This window comes from Lontra canadensis, unplaced genomic scaffold (genome assembly GCF_010015895.1).
Source record: "Lontra canadensis isolate GAN:19392208 unplaced genomic scaffold, GSC_riverotter_1.0 scaffold4, whole genome shotgun sequence".
Lineage (NCBI taxonomy): Eukaryota > Metazoa > Chordata > Mammalia > Carnivora > Mustelidae > Lontra > Lontra canadensis.
In genome coordinates, this window is record NW_022630998.1 from 20,969,853 (window position 1) to 20,989,648 (window position 19,796).

The 19,796-nt window shown below is 34.3% G+C and overlaps 1 protein-coding gene across 5 annotated transcripts in view; it reads left to right on the forward strand.

Moving 5' to 3' along the window:
• Positions 1-19,796, forward strand: part of FAM172A (family with sequence similarity 172 member A) — a 420,413-nt gene that overhangs the window by 223,948 nt on the left and 176,669 nt on the right. For all 5 annotated transcript variants that reach the window (XM_032846420.1, XM_032846414.1, XM_032846433.1 and 2 more), the window contains one exon: positions 5,995-6,114. In XM_032846420.1, coding sequence (XP_032702311.1) covers positions 5,995-6,114 — 120 coding nt within the window. The remainder of the gene's footprint in view (positions 1-5,994; positions 6,115-19,796) is intronic.

Consider the following 19,796-nt stretch of genomic DNA (forward strand, 5'->3'; position numbering starts at 1 on the left):
TTTGGCAGAATTTGTTTTATCTTAAAATGGTGGGATCTTGCTCTCTTAAAAAGTGAATTGTAGAAAGCTATAATTTTGTGAAAGCTTTGGGAAGTAGTCACATTTGAAAGGCAACTCTTTTATAGCCAAGATTTATCTACTTTGTCACCTGTTTTTTTTAAATAATATCTTTCTTTAAGTTTTTATTTAAATTCAAGTTGGTTAATATACAGTGTAATATTATACTTTTTATCCAAAAGAGAATCTACCTTCTAATTGTTTATATTCTAGAAGGAAGGAAGAAGTGACATGGCAGATTAAAGAAATAGCAGGATAGAGAAGAACCAGGGAAATTGTACGGGATTCAGTTTAAGCTAACTGGCTAATAGTAGAAGTGACAGGTAAACTTGAGCCAACAATATTTTTCAGTAGTTTTAAACATAAGCAGGTTAATAATATATGTAAATAGATGTATATTTTCTCTATATTTCTTGTAAGATATTGTGGGTCAAAAGTTAGCAAAATCTTCTCCCCTTCTACATGAGAATTTGATCTTTAGTTAACTTTCCAGCTCTGTATCCCTGGAAGCCTGGTAAGGTGGTATCTTCAATTGGTTTTCCCAGGAAATAGATTCTGAGGGTGCATGCAGGAAGTTTGTTGGGGAGTTCTCTTGGAATCAGCACCTGTAGGGGAGTCTAAAAAATAGAATTTGGGGGGCGCCTGCGTGGCTCAGTGGGTTAAGCCGCTGCCTTCGGCTCAGGTCATGATCTCAGAGTCCTGGGATCGAGTCCCGCATCAGGCTCTCTGCTCAGCGGGGAGCCTGCTTCCTCCTCTCTCTCTGCCTGCTTGTGATCTCTGTCTGTCAAGCAAATAAATAAAATCTTTTAAAAAAAAAATAGAATTTGGCAGAAGAGGTTGAATTGCAGTACAGTAGCAACAAAGGCCTCATCTAACTCCATGTGGATCTCTGGATCTGAGATGGCTTTTCAGAGATGTCTTGCCTTGAGGCAAGAGCTAAAGCCTTTACATAAGATCCATGTCATTTTGACCCATCATGGGGTGTAAGTTGCCTCAGAGATGGGATTGTAACTTCAAGCTAGATAACTTTCTTTGGCTGAGAGCAGTTCCTAGAGTATGCCTCATCTAAAGCTATCAGCTGCTAACACTTGCAACAACTCTGGAAATGAGTACTGTATAACTAAGGGGATTCTTGGAAGCATACTGTAGCATCTACAGTCAGTGCACAGTTGCTAGGGAACATTGCCTATGGTAGAAAACAACCCCTGATTGATAACCTGCTTCTGAATTAGAGGAAATTATAATGGATTATAGATACCAAAGCTTTGATCTTCCCTGAGGCTAATAACTCTTGTAATTGGGCATGTCCCTTACAGGCAGGGATCCTGGAAGCCTATGCTTGGAAGAGGTTATTAGTTTCTGTGTGATATAAGACTTCTAAGGCAGGATAACTCTTGTATCTGCCTAAGGTGAGTCTGACTCCCTACCAAACTAATATTCCATGGTCCAAAGACAGTAACTCTTGGAAGGCTGTCTGGTCTGCTACAGGAGCTGCTACAAGGCTCCCACTAAAAAGGAATGGCTGGTGCTTCCCTGGGGTCGATAGATGGCAGGTGTGGTTCAGAATAGTCTTGTGTAATTATTTAGTTGTGACCATAGATGGTCCCTCTTAACTGGGTATTGTAGGCATTTTTTTCAGTTGCATCTCAGTTCTTAGAACAGTTGGTTTTAAAATCTAAAGCTAGAGAGTAATATGATAACCTTAAAATCAGGCTGAAAATTTTTAAGCACTTGGGGCACATGGATACTTGAGCTATCTTTTTCTTACTGCTGACAGGCCACTCTTAACAGGTATTCACTCCATAGATGTTGAGGGAAAGACTCAGCTATGATACTAATCTCTGAAAACAGTAGTCTTATTTGTGAATGGTGGAAAGAACTGTTGGTTCTTAGCTCTCCATTACTCACAGATGGGTCCTTTGGGCCTCATTGGCAATTTCCCTCATATCCTATGAGTCACAAAGTTTGGCTGATTCTTCCTTTATAATGACTCATTCTGTCCCTTCTTTTCCATTCACTCTGCTGTCACCCTGAGTAGTATTTATAGTCTTTATCACTTCATTTATGAATTACTGAACTGCTTACTACCTTGGATGTGTTCTCTGTTTTTAAGTTTTGCCTAATCTGAGCTGCACCATGAGATCCCAGACTGAATTTCATGGTAGAGCTTTGTCTAGGATTTTCAGACTAAGCTCTTCTGAGACATACAGTTGAGTTACATCTCAGTAAACCCTACTGTAAGTTGAAAATGTCGTAAATCAAAAATGCATTTAATGCACCTAACCTACGGAACATCATAGCTTAGCCTTGCCCACTTTAAACATGGTCAGGAAACTTACGTTAACTTAGAGTTGGGCAAATCATGTAATACAAAGCTTTTTTATAATTTTATAAATGTATGTATATGTTTTATATTTTATAGTAAAGTGTAATTTTTTGAATACTCTACTGAAAGTGAAAAACAGGAAGGTTGTATAGATACAGAATGGTTGTTGAGTGTATTGGTTATTTACCCTAGTGATTGTGTGGCCAACAGAGCTGTAGCTCACTGCCGCTACCCAGCATCATGACAGAGTATTGTACTACAGATTGCTAGCTGAGAAAAAGATAAAGAGTTCAAAATTTGGAGTATAGTTTCTACTGAATACGTATTTTTTCGTACCATTGTAAAGTCAAAAAAAAAGAAATCATTAAGTCAAACCATTGTAAGTTGGTAACCATCTGTATTAATGTGTAACCCAGATCTTCCTGAAGTATGAATAAGGTTCCTGGAAATAGTGAGAAGGAAGGCTTGAAAGGTAGATTTAGAGAAGGTGTTGGCTAAGAGTTCCAGTTATTTTGTACACATTGGGGACCAGTTCAGTAAATGGCTTTTAGGGCTGGAGAGTGGTTGATCGGGGCCAGGCTTCCAAAAGATAGATCTGGCAACACAGTAAAGGGAAAAATCTACTAGAAATGAGAGTAGTTAGACATCTTGTAGGAGGACCCAAAGTGATCTGGGAATGGAAAGGACGGGACAGATTGGGTCTCAACAGTGTCAAGGAAGAATTGGTAACTATTAGAGGAAAGCAGAGAGGACCTCACTGAGGTCAGATAGTATGGATTTATTATAAGTCCATTGGACTGGTTGTCGAGACAGTCTGCCTTATAACTTTAAGTGTTAACATTCTTATAAAATTACAAACACATTAAAGGCCAGAATCATGGCTTACTTTTCATCATCCTTACATCTTTACTACTAGCACAAAGCCTAATGGGAACAGAGTAATCTCCTCTATGTTTTTATTCTCTCCATATAAAGAAAGATGTTTAGATACATCAAGTTATATAAGCTAGTTAGTTCTGCCTACTGTCAGCAGGTGGAACTTCTGTTATCTGTCTTCCTGTTTTATTTTTACATTTCTTTCTTTGTAAGATACAATTAGGGTGACCAGATGTGTGCATTTTCTCTGGCTAATCCCAGTTTAGACTTGTTCTTCTCATACAATAACTAATAGTACCTTTCTTCACTCTTAAAAGTTTGTATGGTAAATTCTGTGGTCTCTCTACATACATGTACAGAAAAGTGCTAAGTTTGTATTAGTCGGTTTGACTGTAACTTTAAAGAATACATCTGTGTAACTACTACTCCAGTCAAGAAATGCAACACTGCCAGCCAGTAGAAGTCTATTTCCTGTTCATAACTCTGTCTCTGGTCCTTAGAGTTAACCACTATGCTGATAACCATTTCCTACTTTTTAAACTAATGGAAGCTAAATTATTAAAGCCAAAAATACCCTACATGGATTTCTTTCCAATTATCCTTCTTTTATTTATTTTATATACTTTAACTGTGGGTAATTTCATATGTATGTTATTAATAGGTTTCTTTAAAATATTTGTATTTTAGTATATGACTACAAGGTTGTAAGCAGTCATCCTGAAGATAAATGTTGTATTTTCATCATTTATTTATTACACTAATTTAATGATTTAATGAACAAGGCAGAACTCTTGGCCTCAAGACTTTGATAATCTAACAAGCAATTACAATATAAATTATTCATTATAATGGGAGCATGCACAAGATGTTGTAGGACATTACCCAGCCTTGGGGATGATAGGGACGACTTTTGACAGAAGTTGATGTCTTGTTTGAGTTTGAAGAAGAAGTAGGAATTATGCAGGGTGAAGTGAGGGCAGAGCACAGGACTCACTTTCTAAACAAAGGAAATAGCACAGAGAAAAGAAAGTTTGGCACAATTAGGTTACTGGAAGTTGTTCCCTGCAGTTAGAACACAGAGAGTGTTCTCTGTGATCTCCTGCTAGGGGAAAAGGGTGTCTTTTGGATCACCTTATATTGCAGAGCAGTAAGAGATGCAGTTAAAGGTAGAAGCCAGATTATGAAAGGTCTTAAATGTCTTATTAAGTTTGAACTCAATCTTGAGGGCAATGATTCCGCTTTGAAGCATCTAATAAGAAGTGAGTAACTTGGCAGCATGTTCATATTTGCATTCTTAGAAGTTCTTTCCTGCTACAGAATTAGAACATTTACATGGGCAATCCTAAAGGCAGTAAAAATGGGCTGGGAACCATTGTAGTCATTCACTTGTGAAATGATAATGGTTTGAGCTAAGCCAGAGGGAATGAGAACAGAGAGAAGTGGTCGGATTTAGGATACAGCTGGGGACAAAATCAGTGAGATTTTAATGATTGATTATATGTAGAATTTGAGCAAGAGAACAATAAAAGACGCCCAGATATTGCCTGGAAGTGGGGAGCAAAGGTGGTGACTTAGGTTTGTAGAGGAAATTTCTAGTGCAGTGTTGAACTGGTTGAGGTTAAAATATCTGTGGGACATCAAGAAGTAAATGACTATCAAGCACTTAGATATATGGGTTTGGAGCATTGAAGAAAAATTTGCGATAGAACTAGACATGAGGGAACAATAGCTTCTAGGCGGCAAGGGAAGTCATGTTTTGGGCCTTAATAGGATATTATACAATTTCGAAGATGGAAAATGTGAATAAATTGTCTTCATTGTCTAATACCATGACATTTTTAGGGAGTTAGTCTTTGGTGTTAAAGATTCAAAGATATACTCGTACAAAATGTTTTCATGATCTTTAGTTTTTATCTATTTGTTCTTTGAGGCTTCCCCCCCCCTACATTATCCAGGTTTTAGCTTTAACCACAACATGTGTCAACTATTGAAATAAATATAACAAAATGAAATTATTATAGAATCATTAGAATTAAAGCAAGAGGCATACATTTACTAGGGTTTAGCAGGCTAGGGGAAATATGGAAGCCCCGGGTTTATATGTTTAGATTTCTCCCAGTTCTACAAATAAAATGTGTATGGAAAATACTTTTACAAAAATGTCTATTTTTAAATAATTTAAATAGAGAATATTTGTTAGTCATTTTCTGCTTATATTCAGCTTATAGAGATACTTAAAATATTTGTTAATCATTTTCTGCTTACTTTTAGCTTATAGAGATACTTAAAATTTTATAAATCAAATAATTTAAATGTATATTTCTTATAATAGAAATATTTTCAGATTTAAATGTAGAAATGTAGCTGAATTTTTTAGTGTTATACCTTCTATCATAAGACCACTGTAACTTACTGCTTTGCAATTCCTAAGTATATACATATATATTTTAATATCTTAGATGTACCAGAATGCAATTTCCCCTCAAAATATGGTTATTTCGAATATTTTGTTTCTGAAGATCATGGTAGCAATTAAGCTTAGCAGTAATTTACTAATCCTTGAATACTTTAATTTATTCTCTAATTTGAATTTTCAGTAGTAGTTCTTTTGTATTGATATTATTTTCAATGGTCTATAACCATCTTATTTCTTAAGCTATATATAATTTAATTTTTGATTACTATGATAATAATTAGATACAGTGCATAATACATGATAGTTGTTTTCTTTCTAGGAAAATGGTTCTCCTGAAGAACATGCAATATATGTGTGGGACCATTTCATAGCTCAGTCTGCAGCTGAGAATGTGTTTTTTGTTGCTCACAGCTATGGAGGACTTGCTTTCGTTGAACTGGTGAGTGCACATGTAACTCTGTTTTAATTCCCAAACTCTTTACAGGCTTGTCCTCCCCACTCACTTTTAATTGATATCATTACTTAAATTACTTTAAGAAGGGTAAAAACAAAATATTGTGAGTAAACAGTTTTATAATATTTGGAAGAGTGTATTTATTTATTTTATTGTGACAGAGCTTTTCAGTGCTAACCAGAAAGCTTTTTGCCTATTCCTTATTTGCATATTACTTCTTAATTTCTATAGTGTAGAGCATTTTCATAGACTTGATGATACTTATGTTTCCTGTGTTATATGTACAACTATTGAAGCATGTGTTATTTGTAAACTGTTTAAAATGTCAAGAGACCTTTTGAATATTGGAGACTCTTTTGTTTAACTTTTATCTCCACAAGTCAGTACTTGATACTTGATCAGAGTTCATATAATTTGTATTTAAACCATTAGAAGGTTTCCATTAATCTGCTAAGTGGAGTTCATTGTTTGGCCGTAAAAATCTTTGCATTTCAAAGTAACCTGATTCTTGGAGTTAAGGTTGTGTACATTATAGAAAAAATTATCAAGATTTAAAAATTTTGTCTGTATCATATGCAATGTTACAAGAGCCACACCTTGTGCCAGTATGAGTGGCTAATGAGATATAATCAATACAAAAAATGCACTGATGAAGAATTTATGCCTCCATGTCCATAAACCTTCTGTTACAGGGAAGTAACAGTGCTATAATAAAGTGATAAATTTGATAAAAGTGCATTTGGCAATTTTAAATCCAAATAGCCTAACATGGACATTAAAAACAGGACCAGCATTGTTGTCTAACTTCTGTTTGAAATCTTTGGTGTGCATTTCTCTTTGTTGTGGAAATTAAATATATTTTCATGGCCTTTTCAACCTCTCCATACCTTCTTGCTCACCCACATGATTTAGATATAAAACTGGTCATGACACCTGGGAATATCTTAGCTGACCTAACTTCACAAATGCTTATGTACTCTTAAGATCGATAAATAAGTAAATCTTTTATTAAATGGATTTCACTTTTTAGAAATTATTCTCAAGTACTTTTAATTCTGCTGCATTTATTTATTTTAATATATAATAGATATTTTAAGATAGCTCTTTAACATACTAGTTGTGAATGTTGTCTTTCAGTTCTTTTAGCCCCTACAGATATAGATCCGTACACACACACACACATAACATATATATGTCCCTTACATTTTCTTTGTAAGCCATAAGTTACTTAAAACTTGAAATTTCATTGGCTTTGTAGAGTAATTTAAAATGTGTCTGAAAGCCTGCAGGACTACCCAAATTCCAGATTACTATAAAACATAGATCCCCCCCCTTTTTTTTTTACTCTAAGACAGTTCATAAATGCCTTTTGTGCCTCAAATTTGGAATTTACGTGAATATTGGATAGTTTTTTAAATGAACTTAAGATGACAGAGTAACAGATGACCAGCGTGTCAGTCCTCTTTTGCCTGTCCTTCTTGTCACACACTGGTGGATATTTCTCTACTTTTGTTCCACTGTAATACAAAGCACACAGATGTTTCAGAACAAGACTTGACTTCTGACCTTGAGGCTATTAGGGTCAGGGTCCTCAGGGCCTGTGAAATTATCACAAGCTGAGCTAAAGTTTTTCTCCATCACAGGAAGTAACCAGTAAGTAAGAAGTTAAAAAGGAGCTTTGTCAGAGAGACAAGATGGTCTCAGTAAGGGTCAGCTTCTGTAGTCTGCTGTCTCTGCAGGAGGTGCATGCATGGGAGGAGGAATAGAATATAACCACTGGCACATCACATATCTGTCAGGCAACACCAGGACTGAGAAGTCTATTTAATGTAATGCACCTTGTTTAGGTTTGAAAATATTAATGGCGATTATCTCAACTTCATAATACTGACTACTTTTTGTGAAGTAACTTTAATGGGGGTATGTTATTAGGGGCGTACGCATGGTAGCAAATGAAGAAAAAGTGGTTCCTGACCTAATAATACAGATTCCGCTAAGCAAATAACAATAACTAAAACCACTAAGGAGTTGTACATAAATTTTTGACAAAACTTGATTAATAATATGTTTACGGCCATTATGTTTCTACTTAATTTTTAAAGGATTTTTAAAAGATAGCACAGTTAAAGAAACAACAAAACCATTGAAATGGTTTTAAACCTTTGCTTTCTCCTGAAAGTTGAATACTGTTCTTTCCTATTCTCCCTGATATTCTTTGGGGAAAAGTCACAGTGTTTAAAATGTTGGCAAATATTTATTCTCTCGGGATTTTTTAACATGAGTGTAATGCTTGAAATTGTTTTACATGGATTTAAAATTTTAATGTTAACTTTTAAAAGAAAGTGAATTGTGGACATCTTAAATTATGTTTTAGAATTTTGTCACAATAGTACATTGTACACATCAGGCGTTAAATCCTTTCAGTCAAGTTTGACTGTTTTTGAATTATCATAAAATTTTACTCCTGCTTAAAAGCTCTTACGTGCTCCCTCCCTCTCTCTTGCAATCTTGCTATCTCTCTTTGTCTCTATCTCTTTCCACCCCCCTTCTTTTTGGAGCAGTCTTAGTTTGTAGTATCATGTTTGAATGCATGCAGTTTGTTTTTCTACCACTCTCATATTCTCATACTATAAAATGTATCTTGCCACTTAATTAAATTAAAATTCTGTATAATTGTTTAATATTAAATGTGCTGCTAATAGATATCTGAAAATAAATTACTTTTGCATATAGAGCACAAAATATTTGTGGGACTTTCATATTTTTCTAATTGTTGTTTTTGAAAACTGAGAACATTTATGATTATATCCTATTTTAAATTGTTGAGTTTCTCCTGAAAAATGTATTATAATAGGTTTATTTTCAAAACCAATGCTCATTTTATGGTAGTAAATCTTGGACCTAAGCTCATAAAAACAGTATACAGTTTACTAAAATAATGAGAAAAGTGATATTAAAAATATCCATTTCACTGCATTTATAATCACCATATGGTAACAACCCAAATTTTTAATGCTCTAAACTTTCTGTGATCCTTGTAAAAATAGCTGTTAAGAGAGCTCTGGTAGCAGTTCCAGCATTCACTCATTAAAGACAAAAGGGAAGACGGAAAGAACTATTTATGAATTGGTAATGAATTTTAAAAAGTAATGTATATGTCCAATGTTGTCTTTTCTGCATACTGAAATAGATTCAATATAAAAACTTACAGTTATTAAACCTTCATTTACAAAGTCTTAAATTTCTGTTTTTAGAAATTCTCTTAATATATGAAAGAATAAGTAGTCATAACTAAAACACATTTACCAAATTCATTCAGAAAGATGTCTACAAATAATGAAGCTTACGTTTGCATTATATTAGTTGTTGAAAATTAAGCTCATTTTTAAAAATTAACTGTCATTAAAAACAATACATTTTTAAGGTTTTCATCATGTCTTTCACTAGCCACTTTAATGAAGTGATTCCATTGCTTACGTTGGTCATTTCAAAGTGCCTTGCTCTTGTCTTTCTAGCTGATAGTTTGACAAAATCAAGCAACCTTAAAATTTTCTTATATTCGGAAAGAAGTTAGCTTTCACTTGTCAATGCCCAGTTTCCAATCTCAGCTCACCTTACCGTCCATGTTTGCAGTGTTCAGTAAATCAATTTGCATTCAGATTTCTTTCTTTAGCCAAAGTGAGAGTGTTGATGCTTTTTTTATAAAACACATTAAACAATTTCAGTAAATATTTCATTAGTTTATTGAATCATCTTAGCTGATATAAAATTATTATTTTTCTTCTGGTTTTTATTTCCTTTTCCATATTATTAGTGATATGTTCACAACCACCACTAAAAACATCACGTAAAATGTGTGAAAACTGCTCCTTTTGAAAGTGTATCTCTACCCACTTTTGATTTTGGTTTTTCCATGCTTGTCAGCACTTGATTGGCACCTCACTTGCATGTGAATTAAGGAATGAAGGGAACGCTATTTCCCTGCCATTGTTCCATGCTGGGCTCCCTAGCCTTCAGGCAACCAAAGCTGACCTTCAGCAGCTGATAGAGGACTAGTTTTTGGACATAACTGTGTGAGGACACTTAAGCTCAGTCTACTCTGGGTCAGTCTTTTTTTTTTTTTTTTTCTTAAAAAAAAAAAAAAACGCCTGAAGCATGATTTGGATTTAAAACTGAAGAGAAAATAGAATGCGACTAAAAGTATTTGGGTTTACCTTCAGGGACATCAGCTAACTATGACTTTAAAGAAGCATCAGTTACATTTTGTCTACAAAGAATGAAGTAAATTAGATATTGGTACTAATGTGATCAGTGAGAAAAGCTACTGGGAATCAAGAATTGAGGAGAGGTAGAATAAGCAAGGGATAAAGCAAAGAAAAATGGAGCCATCATAGTATCAGAATAATACAGGCCAAAAAGACTTCTTATAGACCTACTTTAAAATGTTGGTAGTAGAGCAAAAATAAGTTGCCATTTAAAATGTAACTTGCATTTCTGATTTGGTTGCCTACATGATACAAACAGCATGTTAATGTATGGGATGGTTACAACTTGTTGTGTGGGATGCTCTCTTAATTTTTGAGTTATTTTATAGGAAGATGGTTTAGTTTATGTAACTATTTTGTATGCTTCTAAAGAGAAGAATCGGAGATTATTTTTATCACCTGTATTCACTTTTATTTCATGCCTTGCAAGTAGTATAGATAAGTATCTTTTGATTGATTGTTGGTAATACTAGTTTTAGGAGTTAGTTGCAAGAATCCGAGTGAGATCCAGTGAAGGGCTTTACCCACCCACGTAGAAGTAGTGAGAGTAAGCACGCATTCCAGATGTTAAGGAGGAGATTCTACATGGCTTAGTGACATTGAATCCAGAAAGCTGAATGAGAAGAAAAAGGGTATGGTATATTCTTCCCCATACACAGAATATCAAAGAAGATATAAAAGGAATCCAAGCACAGCAGATAAATAATAATAAACAATGATTATGCTGATACATAGGTATTTGGGGGAAGTGTTTGCACATACTGTGTGGTTAATAATAAATGAGTAAATGAGATATCAGGTCAGGGTTTTAAAAAGAAAAGGAGAGAGTTATACATACAGATGTGATTTGTTAGTAAACTTGACAGGAGTTACCTGTGTATTGGAGTTTGATTTTTTTTAACTTTTACTCAAATGATTTTTAATAAGCATTAAGAGGACCACTGTTTGAAGGAATGACTCCGTTTGTTCATTTTTATGTTAACTCCATTCCTTTTGTCCCATATCTAACCACCCAACACATTTTGTCATTTTCCTCTGAAATACTGATCATGCTCTTTCTTCTCTCTGCCCACTGTTAATTTCATCATTTTACAGCTATATCATTGTACTCTTCTACCTGTTTCCTACTGGCTCTCTTTACTCTTTATTTCACACTATATAGCACACTGTAGATAATATTATTTAAAAACCCCTTTACCAGGCTATTCCTGAATCGCATTGGCTCCAGTTATCTGCTGAATTTTGTCTCCTCTCTGTAACTGTAAGACCCTTTGTATAATCTGATTATTTCTTTCCAACTCTATTTTTCCGAGTGGAAACTTTGAATTCTAGTCTCATTTCCTTACTTCTGTTGCCCCATCTCAACTACTCATCCATCCCTGGCCGCCAAGCCCAGTGTAGTAGAAGAACACAAAACTCAGAAGATGACCTTGGTTTGAATCCTAGTTCTGATACCTAAAAATTATGATGACTTGGGTCAGATCCCTTTTTTGTGTCCTCCTCTAAAAGTACCCACCTCACAACAAAGTTTGAAGATTAAATGAGAAAATTCCTGGTTTTGAGGAATTAAATCAGTTAAATATGAGTCCAGATGCCCACAGGAGGTGCTCATTTTCATTTTTGCCATTGCCATTTCCCCCTTCCAAGTGAAAGAATTTCCCTCCTTACTAGATTTTTCACAAAGTATTCTCACTTAACTCCCCATTTTTCTGTTGTATTTTTATGTTTCACAAAGGAATACTTAAGTTTTGTTTTACTAATTAGTTTTGTTTTTGTCTTTTTATCTCTGAATCTTACCTTGCCCAAGTTATCTGGACTCTGTTCCACCACCCCTCCCCAAGTTTGGAAACAATATATACTCCAATAACATGAGGGCTTAAATATCTGCAAAGTCAATTGATCTATATAGAGAGTTTGAGCACTAGCAGTAACTCTTTTACTAATTAAACTTAATAATTCTTCGTGCCCTCCATGGAATATTGACTAATTTGGGAATTCTGCCTAATCAATTCTTTCACCTCAGACAGTAATACCTACCCTTTCTGTTCCTGGTGTTAGTCTCTCATGGTCTTCTTTCTACCAGTGTCGTCATCCCTTCTGCTGACTGAAGATTGCTTCTCTCTGACTCACTCTTCAAAGTATAGTCTTCTCAGTCAAAGAAGAAAATTATTAAAGTAAGTTATAACTATATCCTCATAATGTTATATAGCAATGTATGCAAATAGTCTAGGAAACTTTACATTTCATCCCCAATTATGAGTTTAATATACTCTTTCTTTAATAATTGGCTTACCTTTGCTTATTTCCTTTTTTTTACTTTAAAAAAATTTTTTGAGGTTAATTATTGAGATATAATTGAGATATAAATAAGATTTTTTAGATTTTTTATCTCTTATTGAGATATAAATAAGATTTTTTAAGCTTTCTTGAGATCTAATTCTCATGCCATAAAATTCATCTTTTAAAGTGTCCAATTCAGTGGTTTTTAGTAAGTCCACAGAGTTGTACAACCATCACCACCATCTAATTTTAGAATATTTTCATCATCACAAAAGAAACTCGATACCCATTAGCTATCATTCCCCATATTTACAATCCTACCAGCAATGTAGAAGAGTTCCAGTTTGTCTACAACCTCATCAACACTTGTTGTTTGTCTTTTTTATTTCTGCTATTCCAGTGGGGGTGAACTGGTATCTCATTATGGTTTTTATTTGCATTTCTCCAATAACTAATGATTTTGAACACCTTTTCATGTGCTTATTGGCCATTTATGTATTTTCTTTGGAGAAATGTCTTTTAAAATTTTTGTCTGTTTTTTGTGTTGTCATTATATTGTTGAGTTCTAAGAAATCTTTGTATATTCTGATACAAATCCCTTATGATTTGCAAATATTTTCTCCCATTCTGTGGGGTAGCTTTGCACTTTCTTGATGATATCCTTTGAAGTACAGAAGTTTTTTATTTTGATGAAGCTAAATTCATCTAGTTTTTATTTTGTCACTTGAGTTAATTTTTGTACATTGTGTCAAGTGTGGCTCAACATAATTCTTTTAAGTGGGGATATTCAGTTGTCTCAGAACTATTTGCTGAAAAGACTATTCTTTCCCCCTTTGACTTTTCTTCACACCTTTGACCATAAATACATAAGGGTTTGCTTCCAGATTCTCAGTTCTATTTCATTGACATATGTGTCTCTCCTTATACTAGTACCACACCATCTTGATTATTGTAGCTTTGTGTAGTAAGTATTGAACTTGGGAAGTGTGCACTCTCCAACTTTGTTCTTCTTTTTGAAGATTGTTTTGGCTAGTCTAGGTCTCTTACATTTCCATATGAATTTTAAGATCAATTTGGAGAGTATGGCCATATTAATAATGTCTTCCATTCCATGGACATAGACTTTCTTTCCATTTATTTAGATCTTTTTTCAGAAATGTTTTATTGCTTTCCATGTACAAGGCTTACACTTCTTTTGTTAAATTTATTGCTCAGTATTTTACTCCTTTTATGCTATTGTAAGTGAAATTATTTCTTAATTTCATTTTCAGATTTTCACTGTTAGTGTAAAAATACAATTTTTATGTGTTGGTCATATATTCTATAACTTTGCTGCACTCGTTCATGTGTTCTGGCATGTGTGCATGTGTTAATTTCTTAGAATGTTCTATGTTCAAGATCATGTAATATTGAATAAAACTAATTTTACTTCTTTTCTGATCAAGATGCTTTGCTTTTCTTCCCTCTCCATTCCCTCCTTCCCCAACTGATCTGTCCAGTATAATGATGAATAGCTATAGTAGCTACAGTAAACATCCTTTTGTTCCTGGTCTTAAGGGGAAAGCATTCGTTGTTTTCACCATTAAGTATGATGTTACTTGTGATTGTTTCCATTCTAGATCATTTCCACTAAGGACCTTGTGTGCTTCTTAATGCTTATATCCCTCATTCACACCAAGATCAGGTTGCTCAAAAGTCTGACATGGAGAAAAATTTCACTAATCTTTAATAAGAATCTTCTTGTAGAAAAAGGATCCATATTACTCCATTAGAATTACCTTTGGAAAAAGGCTTTTTCAGTATCCACATAAATGGGCTGCATCCAGGTCTTATGGCCCTACGACTGTGCAGCTGCAAAATTGGGCACTCCATCTGTTGACTCAACAGACTTTGTGGAAACCAGTGGTAAATTAGCACAATAATATATTAAGGAGAACCCAGAGAAATTGAAATATTAATTTGTTGGATACAAATCTTTCTACAAGAAATACTTCCTTTTTATTGGTTTTATAAAATATCTTAATGAGAGATTTTGCATTTTACTGCAAGTATGAGAGCATGATTGACTATTTTAGACCTTTTTATAAAGGGAATTGTAGAAAAACACATTTCAGTTAATAAAGAGGCTATTTTTACTATACTTTCAACATTACGATAATCACTCAATATAAGCACTTCCCCAAATAGGATTCCCAACTACAGTGACGCCTCCAATTTGACACCACAAGTTGAAAAGGGCTCTTAGAGGACAAAAATTTTATAAGCAAAATCATTTAACTTCTGTTTTAGAAGTTAGACTTCAATCCTTATTAAATAACTTACTCAAATTAACTCCAGGGAAGCCAGATAGACTCAGACTCAAAGCATAGTAGGTCCATGTTGGGATACAGCTTGAGAGAACAAAGGTAAAAGCCAGATCTGGGCAGAGGTCTCATTACTAGAGTTTAGAATGGGTTCAGGAAGAGCTAATTTAGCTGGAGAGATTGACTTTGGAGGGAATGGCAGGTGAACCATTACTGGGAAAGCCTCAGTAGAGCATGGTGAACTCGGGCTTAAATTAAGAGGTATAATCTGGTTTCAGGGAACAGAAAATCAAGGCATTGGGTGATAAATGAGTAAATAAAATGTAGTCACTGGTTCTAAGAGTACCTCTTCTCCCCCAACCATACCCTACATCACTGCATTATAGGGAAGGAGAAGGGGAAAAAAAGAACAGGATCCAACACTGGGAAAGGAATAAACAAAACAAGGTTTTAAGGCTTCAAGCACTGGATAGGAGTTTAGAAATGGAATCCTTTCCTGAGAAAGAAAGAGGTTATAACAGTAGGCAAAAACATCAAAAGGATTATGAAATGATGAATCAAGGCTGAAGTCCCAATTTATGTGGCTTAGGTCAGAATGGATATAGTAGAATACTGTATTTAAGGTTATTTAGTTACTCAAGGCTTATCCTTGGTGTACTGGTTACCGGGTTTCTATGGCAATAAAGGGGATGAGGTCGGAAGAGCTATCATTTTTTCCTGTTCTCATGGCTCTGAAATGATCACACTATGGGTGTAAAACCTTTTGTGCCCAGAGAAACAAAGTGATATTCTTCTAAGCTGCTTTGTTCTTAACTTTTAGAGTTGGAGACTTTTAACCTCTATACGTATGTCAGTTTTCTCTCTTCTCATATTTTTTGTTATTGGTTTTCAGCACCTTTTCAGTGAATAAATTTAGATCACAGTAAAGCCACCTGGATCTCATAAGTTTGACTTTATAGAAATTATTTCTTGGGTTTGAATATTTTGCCCTCCAAACAATAAATGGTTTAGAAAACTTTTAAAGATACTAATTCATTTTTTTTTCATTTGAACATCCCACTCAGGGGGAAATACTGGGAAAACAGATTAAAGCACATGATACCTGGCTGCAAGAAGGTGACTACAGACTAAATAGGAAGCACATTTAAACAGAGTGATAGATAGTAAGATGCTTGTGAAGTGGGGTTGTAGCCAACGTGGTAACTGCCCCAAAATGAAAATCCACAACATAAATTTGGGTTGGTTAAGTATTGGGAAGGATTGTTTCTGTTAATAAATTGATACGATCTTTTTGTCAGAAAATAAAAACTCAGTAATGCTTTTTTGCCCTCGTCTCCTATAAACCCAGAGTTATGGTTAGTTTTTTATTTCATTAATTATTCTCATCCTTGATCACGTATTGAGTGTCTTAATTCATAAGTATATTTTGCTTTAAGTCATCTCAGAGTCCTTTTCTTAATTGGCAAAGAATAAATAACAAATTCATTATTTTCTATGGTTCCTATCATGTTGCTAGCCTGGCTGGGCCTATAATAAGTATATACTCAATAAATAGTTTTTGATCCTATATTTATATAGAGATAAGTTATCAAAAGTAGATCTCAGATGGTGCTTTCTTGAGTCACATAAAGAAAAGTTAGGTGTGGGCATTCATATTGAGCCACAAGATAGTGCAAAGCAGGGTGGACAAGAGAACAAAGTTCATTATTTAAGCTGTAAAACAGGGACATTCAGAATCAGTATGCTTGAGTGTGTAGGAGGTATTGTCTGAGACCCCAAAATTTTGGACACTTAGAAGGGCCATTAATGGAAATTGGTCAGTGAATGAAGAAAAACAGCTAAGAAGATATTGAAATCTCTACTCAAGGGAAGTAGCCAAACCTAACTCTAACCCCAAAACTAGTTATCTTTTATCTGATTAAATTGAGCAAGTTAAATCTTAAATCCTCTAGGGAAAAAAAAAAAAAAAGCCTATTTAAATATGTATAAGTGTATTAAGATTTCTTCTTAGTTTTCAAAACCTTATTTGAATTTTTCCCATAAAGAAGTTTATTAAAGAGTATGAGAATACAATAAAAATTTCTATTTAATATTTCAGTGACAATTTTATAATTGAGTCAAATGATTAAAAAGTGTTCTAATTTCTAATATATCTAGTTTATGCCTAATATTCTTAACATCTAACATCTGACATCTAACTTCTAATATCTTATCTCCAAATTTCTCTACTACAGTAATCAGACATCTGGATTAAAAGACAAACTTAGCATTTATCTTTCTAAGAGAGGCACTGGTCAGAAAGATAAAGCACCTCAGCTTTCTCCTACAGTAAAAATTCCCTATCTTGACTTCTTTCCAGTTATAAGACATCAAGGGATGCTGTATAATTATAAATATTGATTTCCAAAAAATTCTAGTAGCCTGTCTGCTAACAGCAAAGAAACCTTGACTTTCTCAATAAAGTGGTGCCCTGTGAACAATTGTCATAAAATGAAATGAGATCACTAGCCCCTATACATTGCCTTTGTTGTATTACTGCTCAGTTTACCTCAGAAAAAATTCCTATTTCCCGTGTCATTAATAATGTATAATAGTTTTTATCATTGTTACACACTGAGCCTTAAATTTTCAGTTTTGCATTTTTAGGATATCTATCTGAATATTAGACATATTTTTGTTTACAGTATACCCGTATATCAAATGTTTAGTAATATATTAACTATCTTTAGTATATTATAAACCTTCACATCTGGTAACACTTGCATTTATTCCAAGATCTTACAAGAGATTTTCAAGTAAAACAGATGCCTTCAAATCTGATGGCTGTATTAGAGCCCTTTCTCACTTTCCTAGAGCCCTGTCATTGCTATTATAATGGAATCTATATAATGTGTCAGCCAGCCATGGGAACCCAAGACATGATTGGGTCAAGAACAGTTCTAAGCAATTCATAGCAGTGTCTTTTTAAATGAACATTTTAAATAGAACTGGCATTTGTGAGTGTCTTACACATCAGAAAGTAACAACAGCATCTTAATGTTCATCATGAGCTTCACTAATACTTTTAATGATACTTAGTGTGTACCACTGTCCTTACCATATACTTTATATAAATAAATTTTATCTCATTTAATCCTTATAAATCTTTGTGAGCTTCGTACTGTTATCCCCATTTTACAGATGAGAACCATTTAAGTGTATCTTTTCTCCCTTTGAAGGCAGACCTCTCATTTTGTTACCCTGGGTTTTGGTGTGTTTCTTCTCTCATCAAGTACCTATGCCATATAAATGGTGTAATATACTGACAATGGTGACTCTTATCTCTAAAACAACCTCCTGGTTTTTCCATATATTTTAGGATTCCAGTCTACATTTCTCTGTTGAAGTACATGATGATTTAGTTTTTATTCTCTATCCTATTTACTGCTTATCCTTCCTGTGCGTTCCATGCAGACTTTCAATTTTAATCAATTCTTAATTACCCAAACTAATGAAGTGGAAAGAAGGTGTGGAAAATTTAAAATAACAAGCAGTCCCCAAATCATTTATGTTTAAATTTTGAGTATGTTTTGATGTGGTGCTCTGGAAATTCAGTGTAAGCTGAAAACTTGAAAACAGTTTATAAAGATCTGTAAAGCAGATGAATTTCCTTGGCCAAGCCCCTGGTTGGCTCTTCTTTGCAGCTCATTCCATGCTTGGAAATAGACAGCTGTCTTCTAATACCAGCAACATAGACTTGACCTTTCAAGTCTCACTGGAAAAATTTCTGCTGTCAGTGTTTGCTCCTTCGCCGTATCCATGTCTGTAAGTTACACCTGGAAGTAATAGCTTTATAACATAGCAGCTACAAGTACCAGACATTGTTTTAAGACATGTTTTGTATATATTAATGCATGCAGTCCTTAAAACAATCCTATGATATAGGTATTAATACTATTCTCAGTTACATATGAGGACACTGAGGCACCAAAATGTTAAGTACTAAGATTACACAACCAGTAAGTGATGGAGCCAGAATTTAAACTTAAATTTTCTGGCTCCAAAGCCCATTCTTATAACCATTATGCAAACTGCCCCTCTGAAGAGAGCACTAGTTTAGGATGCTACTGAATGTGGTCATTAAACATTGTTTTAGCAAGGCGTTTTATAACTGAAGTTTAACTCTTTTAGGTGGGTATATTAACCCTGTTGTACAGATGAAAGACGGGTTGAGGAACTTGTCCAAGTTTGCACAATAAGGATTAGATCCAGAATTGAAATCCAATTTGAAATCAAAAGCCAATGTGAGAATTAATGAATTTACCCAAGAAACAGTCTTCCCTCTGACAGATTTTTTTAAAAACTGCTTGAGATAAATTTATTTTAAAATTGGGTATTTTTTAGGGGTGCCTGGGTGGCAAATTCAGTTAAATGTCGGTCTCTGAGGTCATGATCTCAGGGTCATAAGATCGAGTCCTGTGTCTGGCTCTATGGTCAGCACAGAATCTGCTTAAGTTTCTCTCTCCCTCTCCCTGTTCCCCTACCCCACCCCCAGCACTCGCTTATGCACCTGCACTCTTGTCCTGTCTCTAAAATGAATAAATCTTTAAAATAGGATATTTTTAATTAATGAGGGAACTTTCCATTCAAAAAAATTCTACACTTACATTTGTTAAGTACAAAATTATTTAGTAAACTGATTGTCTTACTTTTTAAGCTGAGAATATGCTTTTAAAAGCAAAAAATCACATATTGTGCAGATTTAGATCAGGAAGGATAGAATTTCATTATTCGTTGCCTATCATAATGTCAACACTGTCAAATATTAGTTGATAGTATT